Source organism: Dipteris shenzhenensis, chromosome 9, assembly GCF_047967505.1.
Source record: "Dipteris shenzhenensis isolate YYH24624 ecotype China chromosome 9, Dip_SZ_1.0, whole genome shotgun sequence".
In the NCBI taxonomy this organism is placed as follows: Eukaryota; Viridiplantae; Streptophyta; class Polypodiopsida; order Gleicheniales; family Dipteridaceae; genus Dipteris; species Dipteris shenzhenensis.
In genome coordinates this window covers 46,672,741-46,700,528 of record NC_141604.1, presented here as the reverse complement: position 1 = coordinate 46,700,528, position 27,788 = coordinate 46,672,741, and the positions used below count along the sequence as shown (strand labels likewise).

The 27,788-nt window shown below is 41.2% G+C and overlaps 1 protein-coding gene across 1 annotated transcript; it reads left to right on the top strand.

The window, feature by feature from the left end:
* The first annotated feature begins 22,219 nt into the window (after positions 1-22,219).
* Positions 22,220-23,007, top strand: LOC147898736 (uncharacterized). The gene has a single exon (XM_087379716.1). It carries the CDS (start codon positions 22,291-22,293, stop codon positions 23,005-23,007), a length of 717 nt encoding a protein of 238 aa, XP_087235842.1. The 5' UTR covers positions 22,220-22,290.
* Positions 23,008-27,788: the final 4,781 nt, after the last annotated feature.

Genomic DNA, 27,788 nt, shown 5'->3' with positions numbered 1-27,788 from the left:
CTCTTATTAGCTTTTAGTTGGAACTCGTCATGCACCCTGAATGCTTACACATTTGAATACACAATCTACTAAACTCATGACCACTTTCAATAATATAGGCCTGTGTCATTTTGTCCTGACTTAATGTTGCGGGAACTTGGAAGAGTTTGCTTGGAAGACTAGAAGGATGGAGCATGGTGACATGGATTGTGATTATTGTAGGATATGTCCAACATGGCCAAGGTCATGAGGCTGTTAGACTTTCCCAGCTAATGTTGCAGGAAGGTGCAAAGCCAGGCAGCATCATATCTGCGAGCATCCTCAAGCATTTTCTAGGGAGCCTTGCAAATCTCTGAAGTGTTTGAGAGTGTGCTAAAGAATACCACGGTGACCTACTATGACTGCAGCATATAGCGTGCAAGGACAAGGGCCTCTCCAACTCTATTAGCATAAGCAACAAGGGAAGATGGAGGCAGATAGTGTTACTTTTGTCTGCATCTTACGTTGTTACATTTGGCATTAGAGGTCTTACACATTATAAGGCACTATCCATGCAATTTGCCATCTTCAAGCCCATTGGCATGGAGGCCCTTGTTAACAACAGCTTTAATAACTGCCTTCATACTCTGCTTAAATCTTCACACCTGCATAATTTCAGCACTAGCTCTCCAACAGAGAAGCTCGCTGCAGCTGCAGAGTTGTAACAAAACTTTTACAGACTGCCTGGCAAGATTCTGAATCTCAGGAAGAACACTCGCGGACTGATGAATGTAGCAAAGCTCCAGCAGCATAATGACAGACTCGCCAGCAAGTTGTCCAATGCAGCAGAGCTCTAGGAGAACAATGGTGGGATTTCTGGTAAGCTTGTACCTTGCACCACCCACACAAAGTATGCCTCCCACCTTCACCATCTTTTTCAGCAGCACAATGCCTTGCCCCTCTGGTACCTTTCTATAGATGTTTAAATCATACCAAGCAAGATTTTCGGCTGCCTGTGTGGGAGCTGTCCCCTTAGCCCTTGCTCTAGCATTTCATTTCCCAGGCTTCCACTTGGGCATTGGCTGACGATTTACATCAGATGCCACATTTGTTAGACCCTGATGAGGCAAATGTCTATGTTGATTCCCTTAGAACACATGCAGAGCTGGTGCAACGTCTGGATCTTTTCAGACGATTAAGACAAGAAAAATTGCTGGTTACATCAGTCGTCACTCCCAAAGCTCTGGTTGAGAACTGGTCCTAACTTTGGCTAACCCTAACTAATTTAACCTAGTTAGACAGTCCTATGCTAGACTCTAGTCCTACTCAAGCCATAGGGCAGAAATGAATATTGAGGAGAGGAACCCTTTATATAGGTTGGGCCCTCCTCTGCGTGCATCCCCCCCCCCTCCCGGGTAGACCCCGACTGGACTGCTGCTGCTGCCACCTACCCTTGCCACTTGCAGCAGTCCCGAGGCACTTTAGTGGCCAGGAGGTCAGAGTAGTTATTCGCCTAATTGCTTCTGTAGACATGAGAGCAACAGACGATATTGGGTGGCTGGCAGCAATATAATGGGTATCTTAGGCAGAAGAAGAGAAAGCTGCTGGAGAGGTTTTCCCACGGGCTGAGTTTGCAGCAAGGACTGGAATGCACATGATGTGTAGGCTTTGTTCAGCAGAGCGTCATTGCAGACTGAGAGAAAAAGATTGATTGCAGATTCTGCAGCTTTTTGACTCAGTGCAGAGGTTCATTGCAGAGGCTGTTATCAGAGAATGACCTGGAGCAGCTGAAGAGTGTAATCAGAGGTTGCTGGAAATGGCGACTGCTGCTACGGAGATAGCTGATCAAGGCTGAATCGTACAAAGGAACAGAGTAGGCATGGCATAGGCTGGCTGATCAGAGGCGAGGCAGGAGCAGAAATAACTGCTGGGGCAGCTGACTGTGTGGGCCACACATGACCTGGAATCAGCAGCGTGGAAAGGGCTGGTCTTCAGGTGGAATCACACTGGATTGGATGGAGGTAGCTGGGCAGGCTCATGAGGCATGGGAGAGAGGGAGCAGGTGGGTAGATGACTCGCAGCCAGGAGGAAGCCAATTCAGCATGGGAGGGAATGAGGACAGAGGGGGAGGGGGGGTCTCCTATATTAGCCTCTCCATATAATTTGCTCATAATTCAACATGCAAGTGGCTTATCCAAAATCCATGTCAGCATAACTTATAGCCACACAAACTCATGGGAGAGGAAGGGAGGTCAAGCGAAGAGGGTGGGAGGTGAGGTGGAGGTAGGGTCCAAACATTTGTGCCACATGCTTGCAAATGTAGGACATGCGGTTCAGTTCCCCCCATGCTCCCCTTTTTCTCCATAGGCTTTTGGGCCTTCCATCTTTGACTAAAAAATGTATTTTGAAATTGTGCCTTCTAGTGCTCCTTCAGAATAAAATGTTCGCCTTCTCGAGCTGGAAGCCTCAACTTTGAAACGCCCCAAATTGAATCCATTACCCTATTTATCAATTATAGTAATAGAGGAATTATAAGGTGAAATTGAGCTCTGATGCATCACCCAAGCTCTGTTCGTGCAATTACAGCTTTGATGCATCATAGCCTGTTAGTGTAACTTTGATGCATCACCCAAGACTGTTAGTGCAATTGAGCTAAGTGCACTAAATCTCTACACCTACCCTCTGCATTTGTGCATGTACAGGTACCTGATGTTAGCAGGCTGCGGATAATGTCAGCCGTCCGTACAGCTAACCTCTGTCTCTTGCATCTGATGTTGAGCTGCAAGCTGTTTGAAAGCTACCAGCGAGGAAGCCATACCATGGGCTTGCATATGCCCATGACATGGCACACATCGAGTCAAGCCCTGTGGTTCAGCTACATGAAAGGAACTTGGAACAAAGCCTTAATCGCTTTTTGAGGATTCCAAAGCACAACGACGCAAGGAGAAAGGCTGAGCTTGAATATCCCCAGAGGGTTTTGATACACCGATAGCCTGAGATCTCCGCACAGATGGATGCAGGAGCAAACAACATAGAGGGAGTTTCATCTTTGCTGCCCTTGTAGAAGCAAGCTGACTGACTGACAAGGCCTTGTTGCAATCTCTCTATTTCAATCTCTTTTCTTGAGGCGGTCCTCCATCCATGTGTCTGATGGTTTGTGTTCAGACATTTGTTTGCATATGCATCTCTTCTTGCAAGCAATCCATGGAATGACCATTCCATTTTCAGCAAGCCCAAATCCACTCATCCAAGAACCCTACACCAATCTCCAGGCACCAAAACATGAGGTGTATTGACTCTAACCAAAACCCCTTGGATGACTTGAACCAGCTTGCATCCTCTCCCCCCCACCCCCCCATTGTTTGCGAATGGTCGAGCATATATGTCCTCGAGAAAATGATGAGGAGACACGGAAAGCATGAGATAGGGAGCTACGGGGGCTCACTTGTCTACAATTCAAGCCACCGTGCGCACTCCATTCGCCCCAAGGATGTGGGCTTCCAAACTCGTCATGCAACGTCTCTCTCCTATTCTTCGAGCTCTACTCCTATCTACATGTCCTATCTCCAATCCACGCTTATGTGCCTCATACTATTATAGGACTAGAGGCAAACATACAATAAGACTGGGGGTGCCAATTGTATAGCCCTCAATTTTAGAGGAAGGTTTAATTTTGAACAATGCACGTTAAGTACAGATGGGTAGACTCTCATGAACGTGCCCTCGTGCTCTATTTATTTCCCTGCCCCCAACAAGGATTGGTAAAGTGCCATTGTTAGCACTACCTTGCAGACAATACTCTCCCGGCACATTTAAAAAAAAAGTGTCGTCTTAGAGTAGAGGGGCCGGTAGAAGGCCACCTAAGACATTGCACTCTTGGGAAATCGGCGGGTATGCAAAATTGGCTCTCCTAGTCAACACAAAGAATCAATGTTTGCCCATCATTCATTGTTAGTCTATATACACACTGGTACACCACCACGATCAAATCAAGACATCCATGAGAACTAATATGGATTATCAAGATGATCAACATACTTCCTTCCCTCAATTGGACATACCTTAGATCCAAACATTTGTGTAGCCTCCTATTTCTACCGACTCTTGGCATTCCTATTGATTGCATCGATGTTGTGTGAATATAGTTTAACACAAGAATGGTGCAAGAAACCATGATCCCTAACCCTCTTGATAGATGATTTACAAACTACATAAACAGTGGGGTATGTTAGATTCATCCCCCCTCGAGATAGATGTTGTCCTTAATGCCTTGACTAAAGAAGGGGTGACATGATACATAAGCACTTAGAAAAAATTTCCACATCCATTATGTCTCTATGGCAAAGTTTCTTAACACATCTTTCAAGCATCATTTCAGTAATATTCCACGTTTTCGATATTGAGACTATCTCCAAATATGTGAATTGGACTTGCTAAAATACTACCTGAAACACATTATGACTTTTGGAAACTCTCATCGATAAGTGAGTCCCAATTCTTTCAAGATGTTGGAATGGACCAACGTAGCGTGGTGCTATGGTGTGCAAGCCAAAATCTAATTGACTTCCCGGTGACGCACAAGACAAATTCTACGTGCAACGCTCTACATTCCATTATACAAGAAAAAAAAGAATTATAAACAAAACTTGAAGCAGGACCGCAGCCACAAGTGCAATCTACAGTCCCAAAGAATCACAACCAAGTGCTTAATTGTGTTGGGAGAGCTAACAACCACACGCTGAAATTTTGTGAGGAGCTGAAGAAAACGCAGGTTTGGAGGTGTATAGGAAAGCATACCTGAACGTAGGAACGATGCTTGCATGCACCATGGACAAATAGGATAATCTTTTAAACTGTGGTAAGGACAATAAGCTATATGCCATATCGAGGCAGTATAGCTTTGGCACCTGCGATCCCCTTTTAGACAGGCCGCGTACAAAGGTACAATCCTACTCTCCTCTCCTCTCTAGATTAGTTTAGGCTAGGATAGGCCACACTGAAGTATGCTATTAGGTTAGGATAGACTAGGTTAGGTTAGCCTAGGCTAGGCTAGGCTAAGCTAGATCGTTGTTTAGTATTTGTAAGGCAACTAATTGGTGGATTGTATTGTAGGCCTCATATCCATGAAGCCGGAGGGTGATCACATTTAGGAAGTTACCAACTATTGGAGAGGCATCTTCCTTTACTAGCTAATCTTCTTGATATCACCCAAGTCCTTGTGGAGTAGAGCCATATTTCCCTGTGCCCACATCTAGTATTCTTCATGCTATAGTACCATGACTTTGTGGTGGTCTCCTTACTAGTACAGGGGTCCACTTCAAGCTTGGCTTAGGGAGGTTACCCTTCCCCCTCTACCACCTTTCGTCCTCTTCATGCCTACCTCCTCCTATTCTCTCCTCCCCCTCCCCCTCTACCCCCTTGTTGCCACTGCAAAGCAAAGTTAGGGATCACCCTCACTACCGATCCACCTCCCATTCCCCTTGCCTCTTCTTCACCAACTCCCCAACCACAACGACTTCCTCCTCACCTCTCCTCCTATTCACATCGTCTCTCCCTCTACCCATGCTCCTAGCCAAAGAGCATCTTTGTCATCTCAATCTTAGCCTTCCTTCTCGCTCAAGGTGTGACTTCCCTCATGCTGGCATTGGGGCCATCCACTTTTGGATTCCAAGTCCAAATCCCAACTAGGGCATCCCCTTCCATGGGAGTGTTTTGGCCGGGGCCCTAGAACTAGCTTGACATTCCAAATGACTACCTTGTTGCAGTAGGTGTCCTTGTTCTTGTACATGACATGCATTGGTCTTCGCCCTAGGAGGTTATCTCTAGATTTTGGTCACACTTTTGGACCAATGGTCGCAGGCCATGAAAGATTACATATTTCTTCTGGAGGGTTGCCCATCGGTCATTGGCTAGAGCAAATGCATGTGGATGGGAGGTGCCACTATTGTGTGGATAGAGATATGTAAACGATATCACATTATCTTTGGAGATGACCTACAACACATAAGATTTGGATTGATTCTAGATCCCAATCAAGCTCCTTCATCCCCTTCATTAAGATGTAACAAAGTGTAAAGCTACAAAGCTTTGTAAGCATTCCAAGCTTTCTAGGAAAGTCCTTGAAAGCAATGGCTTTCCTAGTTTTTTCTTTTCACAAGTCTCGATCTATCTAGAGAATATCGTATAAGAAGGTACAAATTAATTAGCTAGAGAGAAAGCTTTAGCTACACAAGGAATGCTTAGCAAATTATTTACCAGAACAAGAAAATAAAAAAGACTAAAGAAAGAAAACAGTATTAGATTCTGAATTGAATAGAAGAGATACTTCAACAATTGCAAATATGGAAAGCTTAAATTTAATGCATATTGTGTCATTGATTTTTTTTTCAATGGATTTTCCCTTCATGTTAGAACATTTCATGCTGTTTTAGTATTGCACATAAAGTTACAAATTTTTTTAGTATGAGGATCCATAATGATCTGCTATCTTGTTATAACTTTAATTTGTAGGATGTCCATAAATGGTAAAGTTCACAAAAGCAACTACTAAAAAGTGCCAAACCACCATGTAGACAAATAGCTCTTACAGCCACATATTAAAATATAAAGGAATCATTCTTCAACTATTTTTTTCAAGCCTCCTTCACCTACTTTTGCATAAGTGAGGAAACTTGATGACAAACATATCAACAAAACATACATCATCTACTTTTTTCAAGCCTCCCTTCATCTACTTTCGCATGAGTGATGAAACTTGATGACAGTACATATTAAAAATTTTGGAATTTAATTAATCACTATGCATGATGCATACCTTGCCTCAAAATATGACTAAAATTACAACAAGGACGACATGTGGTAGGGCTAAAACAAATGAAAATCAACAATCACCTTTACCAACAATAAGGAAATTATACATATCAAGAAAATAGATCATCCCTAGGCCAAGACCAATGCTACTATTGAATCTCCAACGTGCAACAATGGTAGAGCCACCATCTTCAAAACACCCACTAGTGCAATAAATTTAGTAGGGAAGGGAGGAACCACACTTTCATTACCATGAAGGGATTTATTGGCCAATGGTAGGATAAATATGTAAACACATCAAAGATGATTTACATACCATCCCACTATGATGATAATGATGACTTATCAATCTCTAGGCTTTGGTCCATAGTAGAAAAGGTTTTTAATATAATTACTCAATGTATAAAGAGAATCATGTAAGCAACAATGATGGGATCTTTCTTGCATTAGCTTTTATGAAAGACCGTCAAGTACTAAGGGCGATATTCTTTTTGTTTGGTTGGTTCGGTTTTGGTAAGAGTGAATAATTATAGCGGTGCATGTTTAGGACTCAAAACTTCCTTACATGAAAGGACATCCATAGGAGCATTCAATGCTATTTGGTAGAATGTCATAGGGATTATGGCATTGTGATTATTTAGCAACATTGGTTGTTAGTATTCATACAAGGTTATAATGCCTCCAAAGATGTGGACTTAAGGGAAATTTTGAAATTTTAAAAAATTTTCATGAACATTGGAAGATGGAGTCCTCTAATTCTTACTATGGGTAAGTGATGGGCAATAGGTATTGTAATTCTAATAGGTACGTGATGTTAATGGTTATGATAAATGATGGACGCAAGAAATATATGCAGTGGTGAGGGAGAGGGGGTGGGGGAGATGGTGAGGGGAAGGGGGGGGGGGGAGGGAGAGATGGGGGAAATGGTGAGGGGACTAGAAATATGGAGGGGGAGGAAGAGATGGCGAGATGGGGGGCTAGAAATGAGAGAGAGAAAGGAAGGGAGAGATGGTGAGGGGGCGACGTTGGAGATATGGTGAGAGATAGCAAGGAGGAGGGGGAGATGGCACAGGGGAGGGGGAGATGGCAAGGGGGAGGGAGGGAGTGTTGTGCAAGAGATATGGCAACGGAGAGGTTTGTGAGGGCCATACCTTAATTTGGGAGGGGGGCAATGGTAATGGGAAATATTTGCAAAATCAAGGTCTAGAGAGATAAAAACTAAACGTTTTGGAAGAAAAACTAAGAATCTAAGATCCTATGTTTGGTAGGAAGCCGATTAAGCAAATAGTTTGCAGTGGCTACTGCTTCTACCCAATACTAATTCGAAAGATGTTTTTCACTAATCATTGCTCTAGCATGGTCTGTTAAAGTACCATTCTTCCTTTCAGCTCTTGCGTTCTACTGAGGAGTATATGCACAAGTGAATTGTCTTCGAATGCTGTGACTTCTGCAAAAGTTCATGAATGCTAAAGACATGTATTCACCTCCTCTATCTGATCTCATGACTTTGATCTTTTTGCCTATCTGGTTTTCTACCATGGCGATTCCAAAACCTTTAGATGCTGGAGAGCAAAAGAATAAGGTCATGCAAGAGGAGTTTGCAAGACAAAGGCAAAAAGGAAAGGAAAGGAAGAAGAAGATAGAAAAAGAATTAGGTGATAAATAACTTAATCTAATAACCTAAATAGTTCCTTGGATAGCTTTCATCAAATTCAAAGCTTACACGCTTACTTCTCAAGCTTACATGCTTTGGCATCTTAGAGCATTTAGTCAAGCACCACAAAACTAATAGCCACTCCATCATAATTGTGCACAAACTAGAATGCTCTAGGGATTTGGGATGGATTTAAAACGCTCGTTTTATACCAACGAATTAAAACGTTTTAAATGTTTTTTGGGCCCCCCTTGGAGTGATTTAAACTGGCCTAGTCACGTTTTCTTATAGGCATCGATTGCAGTCAGTTACCGCATGATAAAAGGACACACCATGTGTCACATAATAACACATAATTTTTATACAAATAGAAACTCAAGAACATGTATTAGTATCTCTTAATAGAAAGAATCTCTTTGCTGCAGTTTAGCATTTAGTTCACTTCAATTGTTGTGATATCCTTATGTCCATTCTCCCTCAACACTATCAATGTGATAACATGATCTCAGCATGCAATCGCCCATCCTTCTCCCCTCTTCATTTCCATCCTTTCAATCTCCCACTCTCTCCCTTTCTTAGATCTATTCCTTCTCTCCCTTTCACAAATCCTTCTCTCCCACTCTATATCTACCCTTGTAACCTTAAAAATCTCATATTAGACTTCTCAACCCTTATCCCCTTTTGATCCATGAAGGAGAGATCTCCCCAATTCTACATTTTTGAACCTTACAACCTTTTCTTGTAGGGGTTCAACTCCTTTTTACCCCTAAAACCCCATAAGGAGGCGACAAATCCATGAACCATCATGAACAACCATTCTTCTTCACTAAGCTAAATGTGAGCTTCTTTCCACACGTTGCAGTAGGGGTAAGAGTACAACTATTACCTTAAGAGGAGGACTTCCCATCAAGCATCCATATAGAAGCATTGGATCAGGTTTGTTTCACATGAGGCTTACATGTATTGAGAGATAAAATACATTTAGCTCATCTTGATCCATTTTTTGGCATAGATCACAAAGAGTCTTTGTGCTCATTGGCATGGTCCAATAAAGACTAGATACTACATCTAGCATCTTGAGTTGCAAGTACTCCCACTAAATGCAAACTCTTTCTTTGAGATGATCCTCTTGCTTGAGGATTGTAACAAGATCTTGGTATAATGTGGTGGTGCCTTGTTGCACAAACAACAGATCTCTTCCACAATGTCATCCACTTGATTCAGGAGTTGAAGTTGCAATTTGGAAGTTATTGCATTTTGATTTTGTAGATGCATTTTTCTTTATACTTGCCAAGTGTTGAGGTGTAGGCAAGCTTTAGATTGTTAAATTGGTGGGTTGCTTTTGGTTGTCCTGGCAGTTGATCATTAATCATGTGGAGCTAGATTATCTCTTTCCATGAGCATCCAATTTTTCTTTGGGACTCACAATTTTCTCCCTTGATGCTATGCATTTCTGCTTGCTCTAGTGCTTGAACTTGATGTTTCCTATCTTTGATGCCTTTTGCAACTCATTTTTTATGTTTGTTGTGGCATGGATATGATCGTCTTTAGCACCAACCTTTCATTTAAGTGCACTATGTATTTCTTTAGCTCATCACAAGAGACTTGAATTTGGGAGAGGGATAACACTACCTCTTTCTTTCTACTCAAGGCATTAGATAGTGGAAGGTGTTTTTATTATAGGGAAATTATAGCTTGCAATGCATCCTTCCTAGTTTCTGCTAAAGCATTTTGTACAAGGATATGTTGTTGCATTTGCTCTACCATGCTTTCCTTGAGCTTATGAATATCACTCTGTGCATTTTGCAACTTGGTTTGGAACAATGGGATCAGTTGTCTTTCCATTTCTACTCATCTGATATCATGTGAGCAAATGGTTTTGACAATTTTGCAATTGTTGACTATAATGTTGTATGATTTGGAATGTGGGATTTCCTTGCTTGTATTGAATATATAGTTAGCTCTCATGCAACCATGTGGTACGCTAATCTTTATCCTAAAAGGAAGCTTGTAGTAGAGTGCCACTAGGAACAATTTGTGGCTGTGGCCATGGAGCCGGAGAGTCATCAACATTGTTGACTTGTGATTCTTGAAGATGAATACTATCTGGCCCACTAATGAAGTCATTGTAAGACGTGGCCCCCTCTTGGATCTCTTCCCTCAAGCCGGAGAGTCATCAACATTGTTGACTTGTGATTCTTCTAGAGGAATACTATCTAGCCCACTAGTGAAGTCATTGTGAGACGTGGCCCCCTCTTGGATTTCTTCCCTCGATTCAATCTATGTTAGCTATTTGTGGTAGCAATTCAAAATTGAGTTGCAACATTTTTTTGTAGAGTTCCACATCCACCTCAGTAATTTACTCAAATTGTTGGCCGTACATGTCATCCACATTGAGAGTGGGTGGGGACTCTAGTTCCCATTCAGGAGATAATGCCAATGTAGTAAAGTATTGTATTTATCCATTGAGAGGTGTGTAGAGGCTTCCTGTTGCTATATTTCCAACCCAATTATAATGGCTAGTAGATGGTCAATGTAGCTTTTGCCATCATGGGTGGTGGATACATACTTTGTTAGTAGCAAGGATAGGTGTTGAGCCAATCTTGTATCTTGTCCTTGATAAGGAGTGTAATAGTTTTTACTGACATGTAATTTTTTCTGTCATGTATGATTGAAAATTTGAGCCACAAACTTGGTTGCTTCTTGGCATATTGGGTAAAAGACTCATGTCATGGCATATTCTCCCACCTTGTGACTTTGTGCCAGCTGGGAACCAATCTAGAATTTTTGAGAATCTTGCATCCAAATGCTTCATTGGATATTCTTTTTATGGCTTTGGAAATGAGAAAGATTCCTCCATTGTTCACCTATTGAGGTAGGTTTGTTTAGGCTTTTGATTGTGTTACTATGCCATACTTAACCTTCTCCAACTCTTTGCTTTGATATGATGTTCTGAATTGAATTATGTATTCTGTCATAGTAGGTGTTGGTAAGAAGGATTGTGACTTCTCAAAAAATTTCCCTAGGCCCTTGGATTATAAGAAGTTGCATGCACTAACCGACATGTTAAACATTGAGGCTCGTGGCCATACAACTGTGTTATTCTCTCTATTGTTAGCTCCTTGTTGGCTTGGGCATCAAGCTAATCTCATTGTGCATCTTGCATAATTGATGGATCTACCTTTAGTTCTCTTAACTCTAGGGTCTCTAGGAGTCATCTCTCCTTGGCATGTTGCATGAATTTCCTCATCATCACTGTCATTGTCTAGAACCACCATCCTTGGTCATTTTGGGGTTGGCCTTTGGTTTTGGGAGGGCTTTTGACATCAAGGTTCAAGCACAGTGTCAATTTGCCAATGGCGATGTAGGCCTTTTTCCAATCTTACAGAGCTATCTTTATTCTACCATTTCAAACATCAATTAGGTCCCAGTCTCTGCCACTGCCATGTGCCAATAGTGCATCTTTCTATTGTGAGTGGCTAATCTTTCTATGATGAGGCTGGCATGTGTGTGGACTAATACAAGTATCTCTTGGGGTTTTTATTTGTGCAATTTAGCGTGATGCTCAAAACATGTGAGTGCTCTACGCATGACTACTGAGATATCTATATGTGTGAAAACATGGATATGCTAATGAGTGCTCGTGATACAATCTAGCTAGGAGAGAGTTGGGACTCCCAAATCTTCATTAGTGTTGGGGATGGCTTGTGTGTTATTGTAGTAGCGCTTGGAACCTTGCTAGGTCTAAGATTTTCTCATTGAACCGTCATCTATTGACATAGGAGCTTGCTTTTGATATGACTTGCTTTTGCACCTTCCATCCAACATCTTTGATTGTTGTTTCCTCTTCTATGATAATGATGACAAATCCTTGCAATTAGGTAATTGCATTAACATCCACCTAGTCAGACACACCTGTCCAAATGACTCCACTTGAGATCAACTTCCTTATGGTCTACATTGTTCTTGAGCAACTTTAGATGCTCTTGCCACAAATTGCATTCATATTTTAAATGATTCTCACCAATAAAAGAGCATTGAATCTATGATGACCCTTGATTTTTGCCTTTTTCATTCTTCCCTTTGCCTTTGCTTCCTCGTGTCTTGATGAATGCCCACCTTTGGGCCTGGGTTCTTGTGAAACTTGATGTACATTTGTAGTGCGACTCTTGTTATATCAACATTTAGAATCATCATGCTGAATTTTTTTGCAAGTATTGCAATGCTTGGTGTGACAATCATATTCAGTGTGTCCTTACCTGTAGCAGTTATTTCATCATTTTCCATTTGAATTGAGCCTTCAAATCCTTTTTAGCACATACTTTAGCTTGTGTGGCTTGCAGGAAGCATCTTCATCATCATCCCCTTCAGCCTTTTTCTTTGTCTTCTTGGTAGGTCTACTCTTCTCTATAGTGACTACTCAGTTTAGCAATTCTTCACATAAGTCTTGGTCAAATTGACAATTTCAGGTGACCATAAATCCATATAATAATCAGCCAAGATCGGAGTGACTTATCATCTAGTGGTGTGCTCAATGGATTTACTAGAGCTCACATTCTCAACACAAAATCTTGAAGGGACTCATTTTCTTTCTACTTTAGGCTACTAATCTTTGTGAGAACATCTTATTCATTGATTTCTGATATGAATTGCATGAGGAATGCTTCAAAAATTTGCTACCAGGCCACAAAATAACCAATTGGAAATTGATTCATTTTACATGGAATACTTATAGAAAACTCTATAGATGACTATCTTCATTGTTAACACCCTTAAATTCTTAAAAATTGACTTTCGTAGGCTGAGTGGCCTTGGCCTTAGTAGCTCAACGTCAGCCTATGACGTATAGTTGTAGTAGGTCCACTTGGGGATGGACTTCTTACTTTAGTCCTTTGTACAGTCAAAGATGGGCTTCTGGCTCGTCTTCTTCTTAGTTATGATTTTGAGGTTCTTCTAACCTTTGGACTTGATTCATCACTCCTTCTAGGTTGATCACCATGCTCATGGCTCAGCTGATGGTCAAATTCGTTGGTGGACACCTCAAAATCTTGATTTTCTATGGAAGAATGATCGGTTTTTCCATACCACCACATTGAGGACTGACAATCTCATGTTCCTTGGGTCATCTTGAATAAACCATAGGAACAAGTTCTCTTTAGGTATCTAAGTACTAATCTATGACCAACTCTCTAGGTGCAAGGTCATGCTTTTTCCCACCCTAAGGCTCTTCACTCCTAGTAGACCCCTGCTATATACACTCATTCTCATCGATTCCATGCTTCCATCTCCAAACATTTTTCAGGGCCTAGATTAATCTATTAATTGCTTGGGTATACTCCTCTGTGCAGACACTAGTTATCAAACAAGCCTTTAGATGCCTTGACTCACCCTCCAACATTTAGATGAATCTTCCATAATAATAGTATACTAGTCCAAGAAACTATCATAGCTCATTGCATGTTAGCATTAATTTCTACTCTCAGTATCTATGTAGTCAGTTCTAAGGAACACTAAGCTCAAACAACTCAATTTTCCACTCATGCTTTTAGCACATCAATCCCCCATTAGAATCGCCAAATGTTATTTGTATTTTCCTCACTCATTATTGCAATGCCCAGAATTGGATGTGTGCACAGAACTTGTAGGAAGACTCTCTCTCTTGCACTCCAGTGATTACTTGTCATCATGTAGGATGATCACAATGCTTGGGTTATAGAATAGATGTTAATAGTACATAACAACAGGGTTTGTGTCTCGTTTGTGTTGCATGGGCAAAACCGTATGGAGATGAGTGGTCATGTATTCATGGAATTACCAAAAGAAAAATAGTACTTGTATTCGATATAGAGCCACCTGATTATGTTCAAGTTGCAAACTGAATGGTCAGAGACTTAATTGCTTCACCTTGGCTGAGGCTCATCAACCCTCACTAAGACTTGCTCTACTTGAATCTTGCTAGCCCATGCAGATCCTAACAAGTCAAAACTAGAGGATCTCAGCACACAGATGAGTCTCATGTGTTCTACCTTGGACTCTCTTCATAAGTACCTACAATCTTAAGGGTTCAATGTTGTATCCTTTCTATTCCAGACCTCAAAATCTTCTAGACCGCTACGGGTTTTGACATTTTTCGAGTAAATTTTTTTGCAAGTTTGCGAGTTTTTCAAGTTTTTTTGTGTGAATTTTATAGCTAGTCGCTAGTTATAATACTTGCATATCACTATGCAAGTATAAATCATAATAAAACGAGGCAATATATTTCTTAAACATAGGAAACACTAAATGGAAACCATGGAGCTAGTTCTATTAGAGGACAAGATCTCATCATAAATACCTTGAATCAATAGCTCACCGTGCCATTAAACTACAAAGGCAAGCAAGCAAGCATTAGCCAAGCATCACTGCATTTGTGCATCCATTGAGCCAAGCATAAATAGCTTGAAACAATAGCTCGCCGATGAGCTACAAAGGTAGGGTGCCAAAAATTGTTTTCCCAGAAGGCATTTTGGGGTTTCATATAAAGGTACCCATGTTTGTAGTAGTTCTCAAGGTTTTTGGGCCTTCTGAGCTTATTTCTGGTGTCAAAGAGGTCAAATTGTGCATGTTTCAAAAGTTTTGTTTTGTTCCAATGAATTTATACCCCTCTAGCAACAAAGTTCAAGTTTTGTTTTGTTCCAAGGAATTTGTACCAATGGAGTAGAGTAACAATGGTCATCCATAGGTCAAATATTTGAACATCAGTCATTTGTAGTTTTTTCGGAGATGTGCCTATTTGTATTGGGTCCTCTTCATGTAAGAATACAATTTGTGCATATAACGTTATTTTAAATTTCTCCCAATGTTGAATGCATAGTTCTACTTAAATTTTCCCAGTAAAAAAAAACATTATGGTTGGTCCTTGTAGCTAGAGATCAAGGTGGCTGTAAGAGTTGTACACCAAACAATCTTTAATGCCATGCCATGAGCTATAGAAAAAATTCAATAAAAGCTCGCAAAACTTGCAAAAACTTACTCGCAAATTGCCAAGCCCCGATCGCTACCATTGATTGGCTTCTTTATGTTGCCCTAAATAGGCCTTTCTTGTGATTCAGGGTCACACCGCTCCAACTATTGGTGTTGATTACTAGCCTTCTAATGGTCTCGATCTAAGCTAACTTTACGTGACTTGCATGCATGGTATTAGCCCAAGGTCATTGAGATCACTCGAGGTCAACACATATGCAAATTTGTGTGTTTCTACTTCAAAGTTCTACCAAAACCCTAAACCCTAACATCTACACAAGTCCTATGATATCATGAATTGAGACTTTGGTGCAATGGATAATTCATGACATTACTGTTCTAACCCCTAGGTTTTGGTGTAATTAATTTTGCATGTATGAATTATCTCAAAATGTAGGGTTCACCTATATTCATTCGTCCACAATTTTTCATGACTTATAGTAATTTTGATGCAATCATTTGATTCATGAGAGATCATATGCAAGCAATGATTTGATTCATGAATTATTTGATCATATGCAAGCTTATTTGATTCATGAAAGATCATATGCAATGATTTGATTCATGAATTATTTGATCATATGCAAGCTTATATGTTTCTACCTCTAAGTTCTACCTGAACCATTTTAAATTTGCATATGATTAAAAATAGAAGTGCAATCATGACATTTTTTATACCCCACAAAATCTATAGATCAGACACAACAATGGTGCCATAATCACAACTCTAAGCATTTAAAAATACCTACACATTGGCATTTAAGCTGCTAAGCAATTCTCTAAACACCTAAAATAATGATGCTTTCTTGATCCATCCAATGTAAGGATTGGATAGAGTAGCCATGCCATCCTGGAAGCCCTAGACCAGTGTGAGGAACTTTTCAGGTCATCTCTCCACCGGCCAAAAAACCAACGCACACTCGCAAGCTATCTAAGAATACTGGTGGTATAAGCCTAAATATCATCGATATATATGATAGTTATACCGTCAATATGTAGGTTTATATTGATACTGATTTTATAAATATACCAGTGGTATATGGGGTTATATTGATGTTTTAATTCCCAGTTAACAGGTCATCACCAAATATGCCATAATTTCCCATTGCTAATGTGATATCATAATTTTGTTAGGTGATGACATAAAACTTTACATAGTCATGTGATTTGGTAATCCCTAGATGACTTCAATAGGAACTAGCTAGGTGAGTTTGAGAAAGGGCTCAATTGGCTTTGTGGAGTTAAATCTCATCCAAGATAAACTTAGCTATGCTAATCTATGCTACACCAACCATCACAATGATGAGAAATCATGATTTCTTTTCTTAGTTCTTTGTAATGTGTTGGGGTTAGTATGTGTCGATAAAGAGGCTTTCATATGAAAAACAAGTGGTTTTGAACAAGGAGATCAAAACTATCAAATGCAAGTGCCAAAATTTGTGTGTAATCAAACAAGCATGTGGAGCTCAAAAAATGGGTTATTTTCAGTTCTAGACTACCTCCAGATTCTTCCTGGATCAAAAGTTGTGGCTTGATCAACAAGAGGGGTCAAAAGGGTGATGTGGTAGTCAGGTGCACATGTAGTGTCTATCTATGTAGAGTAATACTTGCAAAGAAAATGAAGATGTGGTAGGTGTGGTAAACATGGAAAGCGCACAGTGTTCCTTGTAGTCCAGGTAACTGCACCAAGCTGGCACTATGTGTGCCACATGGCATTGATGATATGGAAATTTTGATGTGGACTGTGCTGATGCCCTATGATGTGGTAATGATGATATGGACTACTATGTATACTAATGATGTGGCATTGTGGGTTATTAATGACATGCAAATTTGCTCATGTGATAAATTGTGACCTAGGCCATGTCCTATGGGTGTGTGGAGTACCCTAGGATCTTGCTATTTGCACCTAGAAAGCTTGCCATGCGGCCTTATCTTTTGAGAAAGAAGGAGAATCGGTCAATGTTCCATAGGGATCCAACTAATTGAGAGTCTTTCACTGAGGAGTCATATGGAAATGGTGACACACCATAGGTTTTTGATAAAGGACTCAAGTGGAAAACATATGCTATTGAAGATGGCTATCTGCTCTATGAGGTAGAGTATGTGTCGTGAATAATAACAACATTAGGCACTAAATTCTTTTTGAATGTCATGATAGTTCGAGTGCTGGACACCCGGGAATTCAGAACACATATGTGCTTCTGAAAAGACAATTCTTTTGGCTTGGAATAAGTAAGGACGTCCAAGATTATGTATTGAAATGCCAAAAATGCCACGTCAATAAGGCTGAACGCCTTAAGGTAGGAGGTCTCCTACACCCATTGGAGATTCCATCTGGCAAATGGGAAATCATCTCCATGGATTTCATTGTGGGATTACCTAGGACACAGAGGGGGCACAACTCCATGTGGGTAATTATGGATCGGTTGACCAAGATGGTTCATCTTATTCCTGTTAATGAAGATGTTAAAACTCCAAAATTAGCTAGGCTATTTGTGGAGCATATCTATAGAGTGTATGGGCTACCGGCCGGTATTGTTAGTGATTGGGATAGCAAATTTAACAGCCATTTTTGGAGGGTTTTGTTTAAGAGGTTAGAAACTTCATTGAATATGAGCATCGCGGATCATCCACAGAGTGATGGTGAAACTAAAAGTCAATCAGATTATTGAGAATATGCTTCGAGCATATGTAAGTAAACAACAAACTAATTGGGAACAATATCTGCCCATATGAGAATTTGCATATAACAGTGCCAAACATTCAGCTACAGGTTTTAGTCCATTCATGATGATGTATGGATTTCAACCAAGAGTCCCAATGACGGGACTCGAAAAGAGAAGGTTCAAGTGGCCAAAGACTTTCTTGAAGATATGAATTAAACACTTAAATTAGCTAAAGATAGCATAAGAAGAGCTCAAGATAGAGCAAGAAGTTATGTAAACCCCCACTGTAGAAGGTCAGAGTTTGAAGTAAATGAGAGAGTCTACCTCAAGGTACCTGAATCTTTAGAATCTCTAAAGACAGGTAAATGTCTGAATTAGCTGTCTCCTAGGTATTGTGGACCATTCACAATACTTAAGAGGATTGAAGAACTTGCTTACAAATTAGCCTTCCCTGAGGGATGTAGAGTATATCTAGTTTTTCATGTTAGTAGGCTAAAAAGAAAATTAGGAGATGATGATAATCTCATTAGAAATGAAGTCCTAGTTGAACTCATTGAACCTGCATCTTTATCACACGAACCCGAAAGAATTTTAGATAGAAAAGAAAAAAGAACATGACATACAATATGGCAAGAATGTTTGGTTAAGTTGGAAAGATAGACATGAAGAGAGTTCAACACGGGAAAGGGTAAGCAATCTCAAGAGGAGGTTTCCCAATCTTGTTTTCGAGGACGTAAACCATTCTTAAGGGGAAGGGAATGTTATGTCAACCATAATGGCGTAAAGCTGAGGGAGAAGACCAAGAGGGCTTGATAGTGTGACAGTGGACATGCAAATTAATACCTAGGCAAAATAGATCTAGCATTAAGAGGGATGCCAAGAAAGGTTAAAAGAGTAAGGGCCTTGGAAATGACACTTGGCATCATAAGAAGTCCACATGGCATGCACTGGGTTCAAGGGAGACCTCCAGAGAGAGGCTCCACAAAGGAAACATTAGAAACAAGGGAGCACCATGGCTAGGTGCAGAACTAGAAAAGCCCTCGGAGGTGTATCAGAGAGAGAGATTTATTTAAATAGGCCAAAGCACTAAATAATTGAGTTGTTTTCTAGGTTACTTTAAGGGATATAATATATAATATTGCAAAGTCAATGTAGCAATAGTCTTGAATCCATTCCCTCTTCCATTTACTCCAACTTTCTCTTGAATGCAATTGATGTCCTCTTACTTGGATGAGTTTACTGGTTCTAATCAAGTTTGATGGCATCTGAATATAAAGAGAAGATAATCTTTATCAGAAAGTGGGGAGCCTTTGCTTCTAGCATTATGAATTTTGATCTAAAAAATGCCTTGGCAACCTTTCAGAGAATGGTGATGAGTTTTTTCAAGATTTTTTGCAAACATTCATGCATGTTTTCATAAGTGATTTTAGTATGATTCGGTGATAAGAATAAGCACTTGCAGCATTTAAGCGTCTCTCTCACTTGCTCTGCTAATTAGCTACTAAGTCTTAACCCAACGTAGTGTGGGCTTTGTGTTAAGAGTGGTTGATCTTAGGTCGCATTATCTCATCAGAAGTTAATCTGGATAAAGTGGTGGTCATTCGAGTGGCTCTAGTTTTGCAAACAAAGCATAGCACTTATTTGAAAATCTTGACATGTTTATGATTTTTGGAAAGTGTTAAGATACAATCTCGATTAAGCTTTAGGACTACCCTAATCTAAGGGCTTTAAAAAATGTTTTCCATGGGGTTGATGTGTTTGGTTTCAATTGGTTGGTTATAGCCAATGCAGTGGTGGGCGTGGCTAATTTCTATGATCGTGATGGGGTCGTGATGGTTGAGGCAGGCCACTATGCCTACAACAATTTTAACCATCCTGATGGTTGACGTATGCCACTTTTCTGCATGCAATGCCGCATGTTTCACATCACCAACTAGCACCATGGTTACAATATATAACTATAGACTTTATGCCTGCATAGGTTGACATGGCCATCGCAATGGTTGACATGGCCATCGCAATGGTTGACTTGGTCCTCACTTGGTTCATGCAAGTGTGTTGCAATAATCGTGATAAAATTGGCATGGTCCTATGTATTCCACCAAGAATCTTGTTCATGGCTTCAAAGATGTGCGGGCAATGCTACGTGTAAAACCAACATGGTGATCATACTAGATTAAATATAGCATCTAAGTCCATGTGGCATGTCACTGATGTATCGTTAGCATTGGCGCAATGAAGGACTCTATAGCGAGATAACGATTTAGTCTGGCAAAAATTTCATTGTGGTAAGAATTAGGGCCTTGCCTTCCACACCGCAAAAAAAAAAAGCCGATGAGCATGTGGGCTATATTCCATGTCATCGCAACCCACCATAGATTTCGTAATTTCCCCATCCGTGCACATCACGGCATGCCCTAAAAGTAGTTTTGCAATTGGCCACAACCGATCTTGCATATCCATGTGTGCGTGTGTGTGTGTAGATATACATATAGATATGCATACATACATACATACATACATACATGCATGCACTGCCCCCCCATACACACACATTTTCTAGTATGTACATAGTATACATGTAATAATTGTACTTATTTTCAAATAAAAATTGAAATAGAATACATGTAATATATTGTACTTATACATAGTATACATGTAATATGTTGTACTTGTTTTTTCAAATAAAAATTGAAATAGAATACAGATCGACTCTTCAATGCATTTCTACCACTAACTTGTCCTCTTTCTTTGATGTATGATGGTTTGATGATGAGGGTTGAAAATTGGAAGTTATAAATGTGATAGACAAATACTTCAAAGAATGATGCCAAATTTCATGTTATCATGGTTCCAATTATGTAACCATTACAAAAACATCGTGACACATCAATATTAGCCATACTCCACTAGCTAGCCCACTAAGCCAAAATGGGGCATTGGATGCAAATTTTTGACCTCATGTGCACCAACAATAAGCTTTGTACGGATTCATTGCTAAAACGTGGGTGTGACTTGTCGACAAAGTTATATTTTGGCCTTTGTTAACTTAGTGACTTTTCAAAACAAAGAAATACATTTTCAAGATCTTAAGAATGAATTACTCACCTAACATGCCCGTTTATAGATCAAGATAGGACCTTCTAGAAAAAGGTGTCTCATAACTTGTCAAGACTAAGGATGGTGGTTTGAACCTTTGGATCGACTCCCTTGTTGATGTACTAACCATGATTCAAAAAGCTCCTTAAGGCACCCTTCTCCATATACATGGGTGTCAAACTAGCATCTAAATGAAGATGCAAGGTTGCCCTTCAAGATAGATTCGGCCATCTTGATTCATAGGAAAGGGAGAAAGGCCTCCAAGAGGCCATTTGAAGAAGTCACGTTTTTCAAGGCAAGGGACTTAGGTGGGGTTGACACCATGTGCTTGGACAAGGAGGAAGAAAATGGAGGGGAGCATGGTTGTCGGGGAGGTCGTTCATACCACGCAGTAGCACCTGGTGATCATGATATAAGTAAAGGTAGCACCCCATTTCTACCTGAAAACGTGATTGGTTTAGTGGCCGAGGGAATAGTTAATGAGCAATTGGTAGAGGTTCCATCTCCAAGTAGCGTGTTTGCTGCCTTTTATTTTTGTTAGCACTGCCTTCGAGGCAGCGCTATAGTTACACTTTTGTAAAAAAGTGTCCCGTACAGTTTCTTCCCAAGTGGCCCCCTTCCATTTTGGTCTCTCTCTCTCTCCCTCACGTATGCACAGAGTCACACAGTTTGCAAATCATTAGAACTTTCCTATGCACGGGCTTCCATCATAGGTGTTGCAAAGTAATCATCCAATCATCTTGACAATTGTTCTCCTTTGACTGTACCCACTTGTTTTGCTTGCCGAAGGAGTACTCTCCACGTGTGGGCCCGTCCTTTAGCTTTGTTGGTGTGAGCGCGTTGCCGTCCTCGCATCTTTCCAACTTTGATCGTGAATTCTCTGCGACTTTGGACTCTCGACAATTCAGTAGAGGCCGATTTTAAAAGCTTCAGAGCATTTCTGTGTTTAAAAGCTTCAGAGCATTTCCATACCTCCTAGCCTTCAGAGCATTTCTAATATACCTTTACCTACCTTCAGAGGATTTTCATACCTCTAGAGAGCCTTTCATACCTTCAGCACCTATCAACCTCGCTCTCTCTCTTCCTTATACTCCCAATATGCTGCGTATTTCACTCCCCATTTACCTCTTCCTTCTAATAATTTCCTCCTCCCCCGCAGCTTTCTCGGATACCCAGTACGTCGTCGTTAACAACGCTCAGAATGAGGCCGGCGGGAGTAAGTTCGACCAGCTCATCGGATCACCCGGAGCTCAAAATATTCTTGCCTCCGCAAGTCAATTTATCCAAAACACTTTCTACGGAGGAGATCCCAGTATCCCCGAGAAGCAAGTCAACAAAGTGACCCTCTATGTGGACGACGTGCCTTCAAACGGTGCGGTGGCGATCACAGAGGGAGACGGTGTTGATCAGTCTGCTATACATCTAAGCGAGAGCTACGTGGGCAGCTTCAGCGGGGACGTTGTAACGGAGGTCAAAGGGGTGCTGTATCACGAAATGACCCATGTATGGCAATGGAACGGGCAGGGGACTGCGGACAGCGGGCTGATAGAAGGAATGGCCGATTACATTCGGCTGACGGCAGGGTTTGTTCCGCTTGATGGACACTGGGTGAAGCCTGGGCAGGGCAATGCGTGGAATCAAGGCTACGATGTCACGGCTTATTTTCTGCAATATTGCGAGAGCCTGAAGGCGGGGTTCGTGAGGAGCCTGAATGCCAAGCTAGCCACCGGGTGGGACGTTAGCTACTTTCAAGATTTGCTTGGGCAAACTGTGGACCAATTGTGGCAAAGCTACAAGCAAAAATATGGCATGTGAGTGCGCAAGAAGAAAGGCTGAGCTTGAATATCCCCAGAGGGTTTTGATACACCGATAGCCTGAGATCTCCACACAGATAGATGCAGGAGCAAACGACATAGAGGGAGTTTCATCTTTGCTGCCCTTGTAGAAGCAAGCTGACTGACTGACAAGGCCTTGTTGCAATCTCTCTATTTCAATCTCTTTTCTTGAGGCGGTCCTCCATCCATGTGTCTGATGGTTTGTGTTCAGACATTTGTTTGCATATGCATCTCTTCTTGCAAGCAATCCATGGAATGACCATTCCATTTTCAGCAAGCCCAAATCCACTCATCCAAGAACCCTACACCAATCTCTAGGCACCAAAACATGAGGTGTATTGACTCTAACCAAACCCCTTGGATGACTTGAACCAGCTTGCATCCTCTCCCCCCCACCCCCCCATTGTTTGCGAATGGTCAAGCATATACGTCCTCGAGAAAATGATGAGGAGACATGGAAAGCATGAGATAGGGAGCTACGGGGGCTCACTTGTCTACAATTCAAGCCACCGTGCGCACTCCATTCGCCCCAAGGATGTGGACTTCCAAACTCGTCATGCAACGTCTCTCTCCTATTCTTCGAGCTCTACTCCTATCTACATGTCCTATCTCCAATCCACGCTTATGTGCCTCATACTATTATAGGACTAGAGGCAAACATACAATAAGACTGGGGGTGCCAATTGTATAGCCCTCAATTTTAGAGGAAGGTTTAATTTTGAACAATGCACGTAAATACAGATGGGTAGACTCTCATGAACGTGCCCTCGTGCTCTATTTATTTCCCTGCCCCCAACAAGGATTGGTAAAGTGCCATTGTTAGCACTACCTTGCAGACAATGCTCTCCCAGCACATTTTAAAAAAAAGTGTCGTCTTAGGGTAGAGGGGCCGGTAGAAGGCCACCTAAGACATTGCACTCTTGGGAAATCGGCGAGTATGCAAAATTGGCTCTCCTAGTCAACACAAAGAATCAATGTTTGCCCATCATTCATTGTTAGTCTATATACACACTGGTACACCACCACGATCAAATCAAGACATCCATGAGAACTAATATGGATCATCAAGATGATCAACATACTTCCTTCCCTCAATTGGACATACCTTAGATCCAAACATTTGTGTAGCCTCCTATTTCTGCTGACTCTTGGCATTCCTATTGATTGCATCGATGTTGTGTGAATATAGTTTAACACAAGAATGGTGCAAGAAACCATGATCCCTAACCCTCTTGATAGATGATTTACAAACTACATAAACGGTGGGGTATGTTAGATTCATCCCCCCTCGAGATAGATGTTGTCCTCAATGCCTTGACTAAAGAAGGGGTGACATGATACATAAGCACTTAGATAAAATTTCCACATCCATTATGTCTCTATGGCAAAGTTTCTTAACACATCTTTCAAGCATCATTTCAGAAATATTCCACGTTTTCGATATTGAGACCATCTCCAAATATGTGAATTGGACTTGCTAAAATACTACCTGAAACACATTATGACTTTTGGAAACTCTAATCGATAAGTGAGTCCCAATTCTTTCAAGATGTTGGAATGGGCCAACGTAGCGTGGTGCTATGGTGTGCAAGCCAAAATCTAATTGACTTCTCGGTGACGCACAAGACAAATTCTACGTGCAACGCTCTACATTCCATTATACAAGAAAAAAAAGAATTATAAACAAAACTTGAAGCAGGACCGCAGCCACAAGTGCAATCTACAGTCCCAAAGAATCACAACCAAGTGCTTAATTGTGTTGGGAGAGCTAACAACCACACGCTGAAATTTTGTGAGGAGCTGAAGAAAACGCAGGTTTGGAGGTGTATAGGAAAGCATACCTGAAGGTAGGAACGATGCTTGCATGCACCATGGACAAATAGGATAATCTTTTAAACTGTGGTAAGGACAATAATCTATATGCCATATCGAGGCAGTATGCCAAAAATCATATTTGTTTTGGTTGGGCCAAGGTTGAGGACACTGCAACCGGTTGTTGAGGACATGACGGCCGTAAAATAATCCACCAGACTGGGAATTGTCAGGCCATCCGATAATTGAAACATCAAAAACACCCAGAGACAGCCAAAAGCCAGTGAATTGTTCAAGCAATCCGATGATTGAAACGTTCAAAACCACCCGAGACGCCCAATCCAATAATCGAAACATGCAAAGCCAACCAAGACTAGTTAAAGATTTGTGAAAAATGATACCGGGGAATTTACGTTCTCCAGCTAAGGAGCTACTTGGAGACAGGACGACTTTTTGCATGCGTCGAGTACCATCTTTCAGGTTCTTGGGTGGATCAAGGACACTTTTCGAGTTCCCCATTGCATGCACACAACCAGGGCTCACACGCAACCTTCCTAGGTGTGGGTTCAAAGCGCCTCTCAAAGAGCAACTGACCATTGCATCCACGGTCTTCCATGCTTTGGCACCTGCGATCCCCTTTTAGACAGGCCGCGTACAAAGGTACAATCCTACCTCATCACCCCAAAACAGTACCAATAAATTATCTGTACAATTTAGGACTGAAATTCTAAATCGCCCACTACAACCTTCCCCCCATTGTGTCTCCCTCCCGTTCCCTCTCCTCCCCTTGCCGTCTCTCCCTCCCCCTCTCTCTCACCATCTCTCCCCCCTCCCCCTTCCTCCCCACTATCCTCTCCTCTCCTCTCTAGATTAGTTTAGGCTAGGATAGGCCACACTGAAGTATGCTATTAGGTTAGGATAGACTAGGTTAGGTTAGCCTAGGCTAGGCTAGGCTAGGCTAAGCTAGATCGTTGTTTAGTATTTGTAAGGCAAATAATTGGTGGATTGTATTGTAGGCCTCATATCCATGAAGCCGGAGGGTGATCACATTTAGGAAGTTACCAACTATTGGAGAGGCATCTTCCTTTACCAGCTAATCTTCTTGATATCACCCAAGTTGTTGTGGAGTAGAGCCATATTTCCCTGTGCCCACATCTAGTATTCTTCATGCTATAGTACCATGACTTTGTGGTGGATACTAGGGGAGATCTTTATAGAGGGTGAGCCCTGATTGCCCCCACATCTCAAAAGGATCAAGCTGAGGGATCCCCATAGGTCAACCTCAAACACTCGAGGAGAACTTCTTCTTCGATATTCTTGTAAAACTAATTCTCTTGCCACCCCCCAAGGTCTCCTTACTAGTTCAGGGGTCCACTTCAGGCTTGGCTTAGGGAGGTTACCCTTCCCCCTCTACCACCTTTTGTCCTCTTCATGCCTACCTCCTCCTATTCTCTCCTCCCCCTCCCCCTCTGCCCCCTTGTTACCACTGCAAAGCAAAGTTAGGGATCACCCTCACTACCCATCCACCTTGCCTCTTCTTCACCAACTCCCCAACCACAACGACTTCCTCCTCACCTCTCCCCCTATTCACATCGTCTCTCCCTCTACCCATGCTCCTAGCCAAAGAGCATCTTTGTCATCTCAATCTTAGCCTTCCTTCTCGCTCAAGGTGTGACTTCCCTCATGCTAGCATTGGGGCCTTCCACTTTTGGATTCCAAGTCCAAATCCCCACTTAGGACATCCCCTTCCATGGGAGCGTTTTGGACGGGGCCCTAGAACTAGCTTGACATTCCAAATGACTACCTTGTTGCAGTAGGTGTCCTTGTTCTTGTACATGACATGCATTGGTCTTCGCCCTAGGAGGTTATCTCTAGATTTTGGTCACACTTTTGGACCAATCGTTGCAGGCCACGAAAGATTACATATTTCTTCCGGAGGGTTGCCCATCGGTCATTGGCTAGAGCAAATGCATGTGGATGGGAGGTGCCACTATTGTGTGGATAGGGATATGTAAATGATATCACATTATCTTTGGAGATGACCTACAACACATAAGATTTGGATTGATTCTAGATCCCAATCAAGCTCCTTCATCCCCTTCATTAAGATGTAACAAAGTGTAAAGCTACAAAGCTTTGTAAGCATTCCAAGCTTTCTAGGAAAGTCCTTGAAAGCAATGGCTTTCCTTAGTTTTTTCTTTTCACAAGTCTCGATCTATCTAGAGAATATCGTATAAGAAGGTACAAATTAATTAGCTAGAGAGAAAGCTTTAGCTACACAAGGAATGCTTAGCAAATTATTTACCAGAACAAGAAAATAAAAAAGACTAAAGAAAGAAAACAGTATTAGATTCTTAATTGAATAGAAGAGATACTTCAACAATTGCAAATATGGAAAGCTTAAATTTAATGCATATTGTGTCATTGATTTTTTTTTCAATGGATTTTCCCTTCATGTTAGAACATTTCATGCTGTTTTAGTATTGCACATAAAGTTACAAATTTTTTTAGTATGAGGATCCATAATCTTGTTATATCTTTAATTTGTAGGATGTCCATAAATGGTAAAGTTCACAAAAGCAACTACTAAAAAGTGCCAAACCACCATATAGACAAATAGCTCTTACAGCCACATATTAAAATATAAAGGAATCATTCTTCAACTATTTTTTTCAAGCCTCCTTCACCTACTTTTGCATAAGTGAGGAAACTTGATGACAAACATATCAACAAAACATACATCATCTACTTTTTTCAAGCCTCCCTTCATCTACTTTCGCATGAGTGATGAAACTTGATGACAGTACATATTGAAAAATTTGGAATTTAATTAATACCTACAATCGAATCACTATGCATGATGCATACCTTGCCTCAAAATATGACTAAAATTACAACAAGGACGACATGTGATGGGGCTAAAACAAATGAAAATCAATAGTCACCTCT